This window comes from Gavialis gangeticus, unplaced genomic scaffold (genome assembly GCF_001723915.1).
Source record: "Gavialis gangeticus isolate Ggan-Ray unplaced genomic scaffold, GavGan_comp1, whole genome shotgun sequence".
NCBI lineage: Eukaryota > Metazoa > Chordata > Crocodylia > Gavialidae > Gavialis > Gavialis gangeticus.
The window spans coordinates 73,247,155-73,259,722 of record NW_017729031.1 but is presented as its reverse complement, the minus strand read 5'-3'; the positions used below and the strand labels follow the sequence as shown (position 1 = coordinate 73,259,722).

At 41.0% G+C, this 12,568-nt stretch overlaps 1 protein-coding gene across 6 annotated transcripts in view; it reads right to left on the bottom strand.

Annotated features, from left to right (window-relative positions):
- The window catches only part of MYO1B (myosin IB), a 236,509-nt gene that overhangs the window by 157,691 nt on the left and 66,250 nt on the right, over positions 1 to 12,568 (bottom strand). For all 6 annotated transcript variants that reach the window (XM_019523112.1, XM_019523114.1, XM_019523116.1 and 3 more), the window contains exon 3: positions 9,274 to 9,389. In XM_019523112.1, coding sequence (XP_019378657.1) covers positions 9,274 to 9,389 — 116 coding nt within the window. The remainder of the gene's footprint in view (positions 1 to 9,273; positions 9,390 to 12,568) is intronic.

Genomic DNA, 12,568 nt, shown 5'->3' with positions numbered 1-12,568 from the left:
CAAATGCATGCCCCCACAGCCCCATAACCACCCTCCCACCCCCAAACTCCACATACCCCTACTGCCCACCAAAAACCCCATACCCATCCACCTACAGCCCCCACAAACACATACACATACTCCCCTACACCCCACACACACACAAACACACAGCCCCCCAAATACTCCATACTCCCCTACCTTTTCCCCCCAACCACAATATACAAGAGTAAGATTTCATTTTGAGCTATTATGAAATCACCTCTATATACACACAACACATACAAAAACCAGGACAAAAATATATTTTTTTAATAAAATTAAAATATGCTATTGTAGATATTTGGTTTTTAGTACATAATTTATTTTCTCTTCTGGTTCCAAGATGGCAAACACCCCTCCCAAAAGGAGTACTTACAGGGGCAAGGGGAGGGACTTCTGGTGGCAAAGGTCAGGGGCTAGAGGGACTTTGAGTCCCAAGATGGTGACCAGGGGCAGAACACCTGTGAAGGGGTGGGGCTACCCATGCAGCCCTTGACAGCTCACCAAAACTCATTAAGTGGCCCTCCAGCTGAAATAGTTGCCAACCCCTTCACTAAAGCATTAGTACACCAGCATTCTACCTGGGTTAACTGTGGAATTAAAAGATTTATTCTAAGGTGGGGTGTCAAATATATCTGGCTCCATGAGCTGGATGAATGGCATGGGGCTGGATCTCTGAGACCCCTCTTCTAAGGATTCTGAGATGTCCATACTCTGAGAACTAACATCTTCAGAAAAGCCACCATTTTAAATCAGTGGGCACAATAACAGCCTTCCTTCTTCTCATATATCTTTTGTAAGTCATCTTCCATCTAGCATAACAAATACCTTAAATCTTTACTTGACTAAAGAGAGTAGCATTGATAACTTGTACCATAGACAATGGCTTTATATATACTGTACATATCTCCAAAAGCAAGCATAACACTTTGTCAACTTATACAAGCTCTATATCTTTTCGTTAGAGGTACACCGATACATCAGTCTCATATCAGATCAACACTGATATAAGGAAAATTGACAGTATCGGCAATCAGCTTTTTTGGCTGATGTGGCCAATAAATACTTTGTGCAAGCACACAGCTGCAGCACAGCCCTCAGGCAGCCAGGAGCACAGCCTGGCAGTGTGGTGAGCAGCAGAGTCCAGCTGGTAACTGTTGTGAGTGAAGGGAGGGGGGGCAAATCAAGGCCCCAGCAGTGAGGGAGGGAAGTAGTGGGGCTGCGGCTGGGGCTGCACAGCCGGAGCAGGATGCAGGATGAAGCCAAGCGCAGCAAATCCGGGGAGACTGGTGGGGGCAGCTCCCACTGTGGGCTAGGGCCAGGGGAGGTGCCAGGCTCTTCCCAGCAGGGGCGGGGGGTAGTGGTTGCTGGGGCTGCACTTGGGACAGGCAGTGGCAGCACTGGGAACGGGGGCTACAGCAAATTTTGGGGTGGCTCCCATTCCCCCCCCTTGCCCCTCTTCCATCACCACCACTGCCTACCCCAAGCACAGCCCAGCCCAGCCCAGCCCCCCACTGGAAAGAGCTCGGCACAGCTCTGGCCCCAGTCCGCAGTGGCAGCCTGCCCTCGCCCCACACACAGAACCAGGGGCTCATGTCCCCCATGCCCTCCCAGCCTACAGTGGCAGGAGCCACCCCCCTCCCACATCCACCAGACAAGCCACTCACAGCTCCATCCCGTGCCCCGCCCTGGCTATGCAACACCTGCCCCTGTCCCACCCCATTCTCTCCCTCACTGCTGGGGACTCAATATGCACCCCCGTGCCCCATCCCTCCCCCCTCACCCTTTCCCCCACAACAAACTTAGAAGCCAGACACTGCTCTCCAAGTGGCCCGGCTGCAAATCAGCAATTAGATCGGTATCAGCCAATATGGCTCATTAAAAATCAGCCATTGGTATTAGCCCAAAAAATCTCATTGCAGCCCTACTTTTCATGCAAGTGTCCTTGCATCAGCAGGAAGTCCATATGAATTCAAATATCAGCTCCCATGTTGCTAGCCCCCAAATATCACAGATCAGACTCAACGTCCCCATGATTTCCTTTTTGATTTTAATAAAAAGATAACATTATGGGGGTTTGATTTTTTTAATTCCTCCAGCCCAATCCCAGTAAACATGTTTGATGATTAGGGCTGACAAATCTTCTAAGTTTAATGAATAAAGTGATTTTGGCTTTCTCTGCAGGATCTCACACTCAGTTACTTACTCCCAGTTCAACAATCGATTCTGCTTCCCTGTATCCCCAAAGGGTGTGCTGCCAGAGTGACAGAAGTACACAGCAGATCTCTCTGTGTGAGGAAATAAATGTTCTCCTCTCCCGTCCAGAACCCTGTGCCTGGATCCAGCAATGCCTGTGTTGATTCCTCTGGGGAATCACTGCTGCTGCCTTCACCCATCCTTTCCCACCCACAGACAGGCGCCCTGCAGTCTCCTTGCCCCCTCATGCTCCCAGCAGCACACTCCACTCTGAGCAGGCAGGTGGGAAATGCATAAATGGGGCAATGCTTGGCAGCCCAAATCATCCCCTTCATTCCTTCAATGCACCTGGGGCTAGTTGGTGTGGCTATGTGGGTGATTGCTAGTGTGTTAGACCCTGCAGGAGCAGCCTCAGTGCCAGGGGAAGTCCCTGCCCCCAGAAGTACAGACAGTCTTAGGGGGCAGACAATGGAAAGACCAGGGCACAGCAAGATAAGATCCTGCCCCCACCACCCTTAAAGTGGCACCAGCTACAACAGGGGTTTTCAACCACAGGTACACATACCTCAGGGGGTACTCAGCAGCGGGCCCCTGGGGGACCCTCCTCCCCTGCTCATCAACTGGCTGCTGGGGGACTCCTTCCTTCTTGACCAGCCGCCAGGGGTACACTGACCCAAAAAGGTTGAAAGCCCCTGAGCTAGATCAAGGATTCTCAACTTTTTTAGCCTCATGGCGCCCCTCCATATCTTTTCTGAATTTAGAACTCAGTGATATTCACCTGGGGTGCCACAAAATTCAGAAAAGTGATACAGGAGTGACCTAAGGCTAAAGATGTTGAGAACCACTGGTATACAGACTAATCCTTTTCTTAAAGATAGATGTATTTGGTGTCATTTTTTAACACTACATCTCAGTACTGGTATGATTTCCTCTGACAGGGGACTGGAATGTGCTATGTGGTTTTAAAAAGATTTTACACACACATAGACACACTTCTTCCGAATTAAAATTGGTGGCACAATTCATTCGTACACCCAGGAAGCGGGGGAGGGGGCAGCGTCCACATCCCCTCCCCGCATACACATACCCGCCTACCCTCCCACCCCTTTTTGAGTATAAGAATTAAGTGTGCCACCAATTTTAATGCAGAAACTGTGCCCCAGGTATCAAAAGTTTGGGCAACATCAGCCTACATCAATCCTGCTCCCAGCTACCAACCAGTTGTGCTCTCACATCCACACAGCTCCCTCAACATTTGACTTGCTTTTAGGTTTAACCTTTACAGTTAGAAAGCCAGGCAATTAAGGGCTTTTTTCTGACAGCTGAAACATTTGTTACAGGTTTTTCTAGCTGATGCTGGCATTACAAATCCTCAGCCTTAGCTCTAGGTTAAACACTTTTAATGAGAATTACATAGATACCAGCATTGTTTACACTTGATCTGGTTATCGTCTTAGCTCTGCATATTAAACAAACAAAAGTGCTCCAATTAAACAAAAAGATATGTTTGTTATATAATTAGAATTAACATGTGCCCAATCCTATATGGAGTTGGTATGTTTCTAATAAAGTAAAAATGAAAGAAAAAAACTAACGTTAGACTCTAGACATATTTTCTGAATGTAGCCAAACCATATTAAAAAAAATAGGACACCAAGTGTAAAGTAAATATTTGTAAGGGTAGGTTTTTAAAGCTATCACTTTAAACATTTTTCCAGAAGAGAGATTAATTTAAAAATGCATGCAATTATATGGCCACGCTCTCATCTCCTTTCCAAAGAGGCCTAGATAGTGTGAAAGGGGAAACCGATGAGAGAGACTTGACAGTTGTGGTTTAGGGCTCTGGGGATGTGAAGAAAAGAAAACCTTGCCCTCCCTATCCTCTCCCACAGTGGCCATTAAAGTAGTAGCAAGCCATGAAAATAGCTAACCTATATAGGGTTGCAGGCTTTGTAGGCAGCCTGCTGGCCCAAGAGGCGCTCCTGTGAAGGCACTTTGCTAAGCCATGCAAGCATACCCAGAGAGCAGGTCTCCTAGGGAGCCAGGTAAAAGGAGGAGGAGCAAAAAGGCAATGAACAAATGGAAAATACAAAGCAAAACACACCAGTGGAAAGGAAAAAAAAGACACAGGAAAACAGACAGAGTCAAAAGAGAAACTGAAAAGAAGATGCAGTCGCCACTGTGCAAAGCACAGCTAGAGAACACTATTCACCATGTACACACCACCTGCACTTCTACAGGACAAGATTAATTACATTCTGTCCTAAAAACACGAAACTTCACAATGTCTATAGGGAGAACATTAGTATAAAGCAGTTGTTGCCCTTCACAGCTGGGACTTTATCATGCCCTTGAGACCAAAATATTTGCTTTGAATCAGAGGGAAAAAGAGTTACTGTAACCTTGGTGTTTCTCCATACATGCAATTCTACAATGCCCTCTACCAGGCCAAAAAAGAGTAGTAATATACAACTTTTATAGTCACGGTTTACATTGGCTCACAAGACCCATAGCTTGAAAGGGAAAAAAAACAGAAAATATCACAACTTTATCAACTGTTGATGTAATTTTGGCTATCTATACAAATAAATCATCCTAACAAATGTTAAGGTGGGGGAAGGGTTATAAAATGAGGAAGATTGGTTGTTTTTTTTTCCTCCTCCAAGCTTGAGAGATCTCTGTGGCATTTTCCAGCCTGCAGGCCGATTTTCAGAATTGCCAAACACTCATAAATCCTATTTACATTAACACAAACTGCTGGAGACTCAGAACTTTTGTCCCATGTCATATAAAAACCATTTGAAAGCCTTGGTGCATATCATTAACTTTACACAATCTTAAGAACAAAGAAGTAATTCTCCTTGAAATCATTTAATGTACAACTTTATTTACAAATGCTTGGAAGCTTGATAAGTAGATTAAAAATAAAGCAAAACTAACTAAAGATTAAATAATTACTCTTGCAGAACAAGTCTAATAAAAAGCTCCTGCTAAACGCAGGCATTTTCTTGCATACATCTGAATTACTAACCCTTTTTTTAAAATATTCAGAACCTATATTAGGTATGCAAGATTTTCAGCAACACTTCTTACTGCAACCTAGCAGCACACCTGCCATCTCCTCTTGAAAACACACTAAAGCCAGATCCTGACTGTGGTATCAGAGCTACTTCTTAGGGCATCCATACCACTTCATTTCCAAGTTGACATGCATAGAGAGAACAAATAGGTATAATTTATTTCATCGGCTGCAGGTTAAATATACCCACTATTACCTTTATATGTGAAGTCAAAGAATGGGGATGTTGAAGCTCTGCCTCTTCCACTACCCACCAACACCTCCCCCTCCCTAGACATGTTCCTAATTCTATGGGAAGAGAATATCATTCTAAACTGAGTATTCAAAAGCTCTTGGAAAATACCAGCTTTAAGCAGGTCTCATCTTCAGTTCATGTAATGGCATTTTGCTCATCCTGATAATGAATAGAATTGTTATAGGAGCATACATATCCTCTTGCAATAGAAGCTCCAGGAGCAAATTGTGTAAGGGCACTGTATAGTGAGCCTTTTGTGACTTACTGGTGAGAAAAGCTTATGTAGGAGTGGACTAACCAACTTGTACCCACAGCAGAAATACTATCTATTGAAATCAAATTTAAAAATTGAAGACTAAGAAGTATTTGCAGAATAGTGTAGGTCAAATCCCATATATAGCTCCCTAGCTCTGCTTAAACTTTCCTTTTAAAAACTGCCACTTTAAAACTCTGTTCAATTCCACAGGGTTAGAGTATAGCCTCTTTAAGGCAAAAGTCAAGTATATCTTGTTTTGCTTGGCTAAAGACAGAAGTTACACATAAACCGGTTTAAGTGATCAGAAACTGGTTTAAGCCTGTAACAGAACAAAAGTTCAGTGCACATAAACCAGTTCGAAAATGGCTGAAACTGGTTTAAGATAAACCTGGTTGAATGTAGTATCTGAATACTCATCAAATGTCTACTTATTTGTTCTATGTTGTGCCTGATGTAGTCCTCGCCACGTCAAAAGCAGCACAGCATCCTAAAAGCTGATCTAATTTCCATTTTCAGTTCCCCTGTATATATTTAAGTACTGATTCCATAAAAAGCAAACAACTGCACTAATCTTAGTTGTCACAGAGCCCTAGCCTATATTTAAATGACAATGAATTATTGGGATGAAAGGCTATTTAAGACAGAATGGCTTTATTATAATAGCAAAAGATATTAAGCAGATGCAAAGTTAGTTTACACTTCAACATTTTTGTGTCTACAGTTCCAAAACTGGTCATAAGTCTACCAAGTTAGCAAGTTATGACAAAACTTACAAACTTCTAATTTTACTACAAAGTACTTTTAAGGAAGCATATATTAAATTCTCATGATAAGCAGGTTTCCATTACAAAATAGCAACAACTGCATAAATCTATCTACCGCTTAGCCAGATGCTTGTTGTTACCCTATTCTGAAAAGAAACAAATTTGATCTGTAACAGCAACAAAAAAAATTTGAAGCAAATCTCACATAAAGCATGTAAATTATTTTTATTCTATGTAATATTATTTAAAAGATGGATATTTTTCCATACGGGAGGCAAAGAATAAGACTAATATTTGGACAGACATCATCTGTTCAAGACAAATTATGCTTTTACTTGTCAATGGTTGGCACCATGTCAAAACTTGCAATGAAAATCATATTACCATTACACAATCAAGATTCTCTGGCATTAGGAAATGCTCAGTGCTATTTCACTTCAGTCTACTGCTATTAAGTGGATTTGGAGTGTTTAAATTCCAGAAATTATTGCCCTGAGTCAGCAGCTTGACCATTCATTTATCTTTGTCCAGTGACTGAAATTTACCAACATTTTCTTCTCAGTGTTTCAAGGTTCATTATCTTTCCCTTCCCTTTCATTATTTTTTCTTATTCTAAGCCATTTATATCCACCCCTATCATCCTTAAACTTATTTTCCTGGACAGGGTAGAATTTCTGAATAATTTGTGAAGAGACCATGTCACTTCAAAAACAGTAGGGTTTTGTTTTTTAGGTTTTTGATTTTTCCCCATAAGACACTCTCAAGAACAGTAACTCTAAAACAACAGCCATTTATACACGTACTTTTCTGTCCCGCAACATGATGGATATCTGCTTCAGAGCAGATTTGATTAATCTCGATTGATGCGCAACATGCTGTACCGCATGCAGTTGGATCAGTGGCAAAATGCACATCAGCGTGCAGAAAATGGCGGCAGTGCACATTTTGAACGAAAGCACCTCCAGTGTGTTTTAGTTCAAAAGCATGCTGCCGCCATTTCCTCAGTGTTGAAACACATTTCACCACTTTGCCTGGTGCTACGGCGCTTCCATGTGTAAAAATTGCCCATAAGGTCTGTAGGTTGTAGCCATGTTGGTCTAAGGACATAGGCAGACAAGGTTTTTTGGGTGATGCTTCCTCAGCCTGACAAAGGGTAGTTAAACCCCAAAGTTCGCTAATAAGAATTTTTCCAACTATTTGAGCTGGTCTAATAAAAGATATCAGATTTACCCAAAAGAACCTTGTCTGCACAAGGTCTGTTATATTCTTCATCTTGAAACAAGTGACATAGGGCAAATTTTGCAGAAAACAGGAAATGATGCTCCTTATGTATTTAGGTTCAAAAAGCTCCATGAGAGGTCAGCAGATTTTTAAAATTGGCCAAAGGTATAGCAGTGTTAGAAGCTCTGCTGGCATGAAATTATGCTAACCAGTTTGGTTCCAAGGAGGTTACAGACCGCCAATAGCCTATTCATTTGATTATTCAATTATTTGGCATTTCAGTGAACCCTTGTATATCAACCTATAATTATTGTAAAAATAGCTCTCATCGGTACAAAATAATCTATAGAATATCTCCACATGCTGATAATTAAAAATACACGTGCACACTGAAAAAAAAATGAAAAACAAGGATTTTGAGAAGAAGATGCCTAAAATTACACTGGTGACCATATTTAGGGTTTGTAAAGTGGCCAGGTTTTTAAAGAGCGCCCAGCAGTTCCCCTGTATTTAAAACTGCAAACTGGCCAACTTTAGTAAAAGATGTCTCAAGAGGCTGAAACCTGATCTACCCCACAATTACTCAGGATAAAAAGGAAGGTTGAGTTGGGTCTAATCTACGTCAGACAATTTGAAATGTAGTAACATTATACATACCACAACTTTAGCATTCAGCATAGGCCAAACAGTTTCTCTTTGCATCACATCAGTGAACTGTGATTAAATTCTTGTCCTAGCACATACCAGCAGACAGCAGGGTTTAACCATGTTTAACCAGTGTTGTGTTGCATCCTGTTATCCCTGACTCAAATGGATTGGTCAGAATTGTCAGTTCTTCGTTACCAGGTTTCAACATCGTAATGATACATAGTACAGACAATGTGCAAATCTATCTTGCCTTGACTCAACTGCCAGTCTCACAAAGAAGCACTAAAAGGTGAATTTAAGCCAAAAAAAGCCTGTAAATAAGACTTAACTTTTACATTATAATTGCACATATAAATACACATATATCTTGGCTGATTTTAACATCAGAGAGGCCAGTTTTACATCTCTCTCTATGTTCTGGATATTTCTTCTCCCTCATCATATCTTCCTTGTCATAAAAATATGATTTTCCATAATACAGACCTTTCAAAGAGTCCAAAGTAACGTGTATAGCCCTAGTCATCTTACTGAAATTATTCAGTGGAACAGTTGCATAAAGTTACTTCTATTCTGAAAGATCCCAGCTCTCTGAGTGAGATTTCCTATAATCAAAATGAAGAATACTATCAAGAATTTATAAAATGATATTGTACTGAGAGAGATGAAGTGCCTCAATTATATATCAAAAGTATGAATTAATTCCTGGGAATGGTTTGAACATTAGGACCTTTGCAGGACAGTAAGACCAATGGTTCTCAACTTTTTCAGGCTCAAGGCACTCTTTAAGAGAAAGGCAGCTGGTCCCATCTATTTTAAAACAGAATGGAAACATAATGCTTTGCACCATACTTACATATGAGGACTGAGTTCATAAAAGTTCCTGTTCCTGTATTCTTCAACCTTCTCAGGTGAATAAATAGGTAGTGATCTGTATGGATTTAATGAAATAACCACACTGCCGATGTATGTCTGGAGAAGAAAAACAAGACAGAAAAAACACAGAATTTTAATTCTCACCACAAGCATTGTTACGAATGGTCTTTAAAAAACACAGACAATTTTTATTATATTTAATTCCTCAATTCAGGTAAAGATTCAATATTCGCTTCAATATCATTATGTAACAATGGATAACGACAAAACACAACTTTATATACTAAAAATGCCTTTTAAAATCTCTCTTTTGCCTAACTTTTGTTACATTCATTGGTTACAAGCTTCTCCATTGTATATACAGGTGAATATAAATTTTAAAAGACAAAATGATGAGCGCTTTGTAATAAGATATACAAAAATAAGGTTATTCACTGTTTGTTAATACTTTGTTGGGTTCAACCTAAGGACCTATTGCTTGTTAAAACTGAAGCGGCAAAATCCCTATTTAGGAAGCAAATATGGTACATGCCACTTATCTGCATATGGGATACATGTATAATTTGCTTAACACAGCACCAGTCCCAAGTTATTTCCTATGACATTGTTATAAATTGTGGTTGTGCCTAAACCACCTAAGTACAAAAAAAAATCAGTCCAACTGTGTACTTTGTAATGTTATTGTACTCCCTTTAATTGTATAATTGGTGAAACGTATTAGGAGTCATCAATTTCAAAGCTTCTTGAAACCAGTTTGTTTTAAAGCAGCCTTGAACCAATTAAGTTCTGTTAAATTCAGGGCTGCTATTACAGGTCTGAGAAGGTGAGCTTTAAGGAGTGCGACCTTAACCCAGGCTGCTCCTGTAGGTCATAAGTATTGTTTATATGGTGCTCTATCTAGTAATCCAGGTAAGTGCACAGCCTTTTTTCAGTCACTTGGCCATATCCTTGTAACAGATTATACTATATCAAAAGGTTGCCACTGTTTCAGACTGGTTCCTTATATTAATATTTCACATATCAAAGTTGTTTAACGTATCATTGAACTAAAAACAATTGCATGAGGGACACTAATTCAGCTGTGGGGAAGGATGGTGGGAATCCAAAAACCACCAATCAGAAAGTCTCCAGGATCCACTGCTGAGTCAATCCTTAACCTCTCCAGTATTGAAATACCCTAAAACAGGGGTAGCAAACTCATCTAGCCCCAACTATGATGGCACAAGCAGATCTAGGATTTTGAAAAGGGGAATGCAGATGGTGAGGTGCATCACCACATATAAAACAATACATTTTTGTACAGTTAAAAAGAAACTAGAAGCTTTACTAGCATGCCAGGGGCCTAGGGCTGTATTATTCAGTTTAAGACTGAAAAAATAATAACTGTAACTTTATTGGAATGAATTAAAAATGGTTTGTAGGGCTGTGTTTCACTACCAGCTAACAGGCAGCAGAATTGCAGAACAAAGACTAACTTGACTGATGGATACAAAACCATTAACAAGAAAAGAGGGTGGTTAAGACCTGTGGAATGAAGTTTAGAATTTACCTGATCCCTCCTAATGAGCCATGAGTGACTTCCTCAGCATTGCCCGACTAGAAATGCTGCTGCCACTGCCAGGCAGCTGGTTTTAAACTTTGGGTTGCACAAGAATAAAAGGGGAGTGCAAGTGCCCAGTACACATCTCTGGATCCACCCCTGGACGAGGGTTATTGTGCCAGTCTGCATGCCACACATACCACCAGCTTTGGCACAGCCCGATACGGACCAGCCCTGGCATCAGAATGTAGAGCCAGTCTGGCACAGGCGCCACATGTTCCATGCTGCCCCATGTTGCACTCAGAGTATGCAACGGCAGATCCAGCCTAGGTGTCACCTACAGCATGAGGGTCCAGGGCCAGCTTATGCAGTCCAGCAACCTACAGTCTAGACCACATAGCTCCACAGGCTGGATCCTACCTGAAAGCCTTAATTTTCCTGCTATAGAGAACATATTTTCAACTCTGAGGTGCTTTAGCAACACTAATAGGAATGCCATAGGACTACAGCCTGTATTTGTAAAACAGCCTAGCTTTCTCCCATAAAACATCTAAAGCTACATAGGAAAGAAACTTGAAGGCTCCTAGACTCTAGAAGCCTGCCAGAAAGATCTGAAAAGTCAAGGTTCAAGCCAGTTTTTACTTCAGGCTTGACACTTGCCATTTGTTTTTCAAATTTTAAATACTGCAGCAATCATCCAGATTCTCAAAACTAACAACCTAGTCCTTTCTCAGTTTTTTCTGTCTGCTACAAAGCTCTTAACACAGCATGGAATAATATCACTAATAGAAGTTCAGAATTACACCTGCAGGACAAGGGTCTAATAAAAAGCTTCTACTAAAGCAGGCCTTCTCTTGCATACATCTGAATTACTAACCCTTTTTTAAAAACATTCAGAACCTATATTAGAAATGCAAGATTTTCAGCAACTCTGCTTACTGTGATCTAGCAGCGTAGCTGTCATCTCCTCTTGAAAACACACTAAAGTCAGATCTTGATTTGCTACTTCTTAGGGCATCCATACCACTTCATTTCCAGGTTGACATGCATAGATTGAGAGCAAATGGGTATAACTTATTTCCTCAGCTGCAGGTTAAACATACCCACTATTACCTTTACAAGTGAAGTCAAAGAAGCTCTGCCTCTTCCACTACCCACCAAAACCTTCCCCTCCCCAGACACGTTCCTAATTTTGTGGGAAGAGAATATCATTTCCATGAGCTTTTGAATACTCAGTGTAGAAATACCAGCTTTAAGCAGTTCTCATCTTCAGGTCATGTAATAAGCCGTATCCTGATAATGAATCAAATTGATATAGGAGCATACTGTATCCTCTTGCAACAGAAGCTCCAGGAGCAAATTGTCTAAGGGCACTGCACAGCACAAATACTATTTATTGAAACGTGGCTAAAAATAGCCCCTACATGGTCTTCCAATTTTCCTACCTTTATCAAAGCTCTCACTCGGGCACTCTACCAAACTCTACTACAAAATCCCCAGATTTTGACACTGGAACAAAGCAAGCTAGAAATTTCACAAATCATTAACCCAGGCTGTTGGCAGACTCAGGAGGAGTACACTACTTCAGATTCCATGAGACCTCTCCGTTTCACAACCATGAGGGCTACAAATAATTTAAATAAAATTATATGATGGAGAATTATGCTCCATCAAGTGGTAAATTCCACAACAGCTTTAACAGCTGAAGAATCACAGAATACACAGGCACTGATTA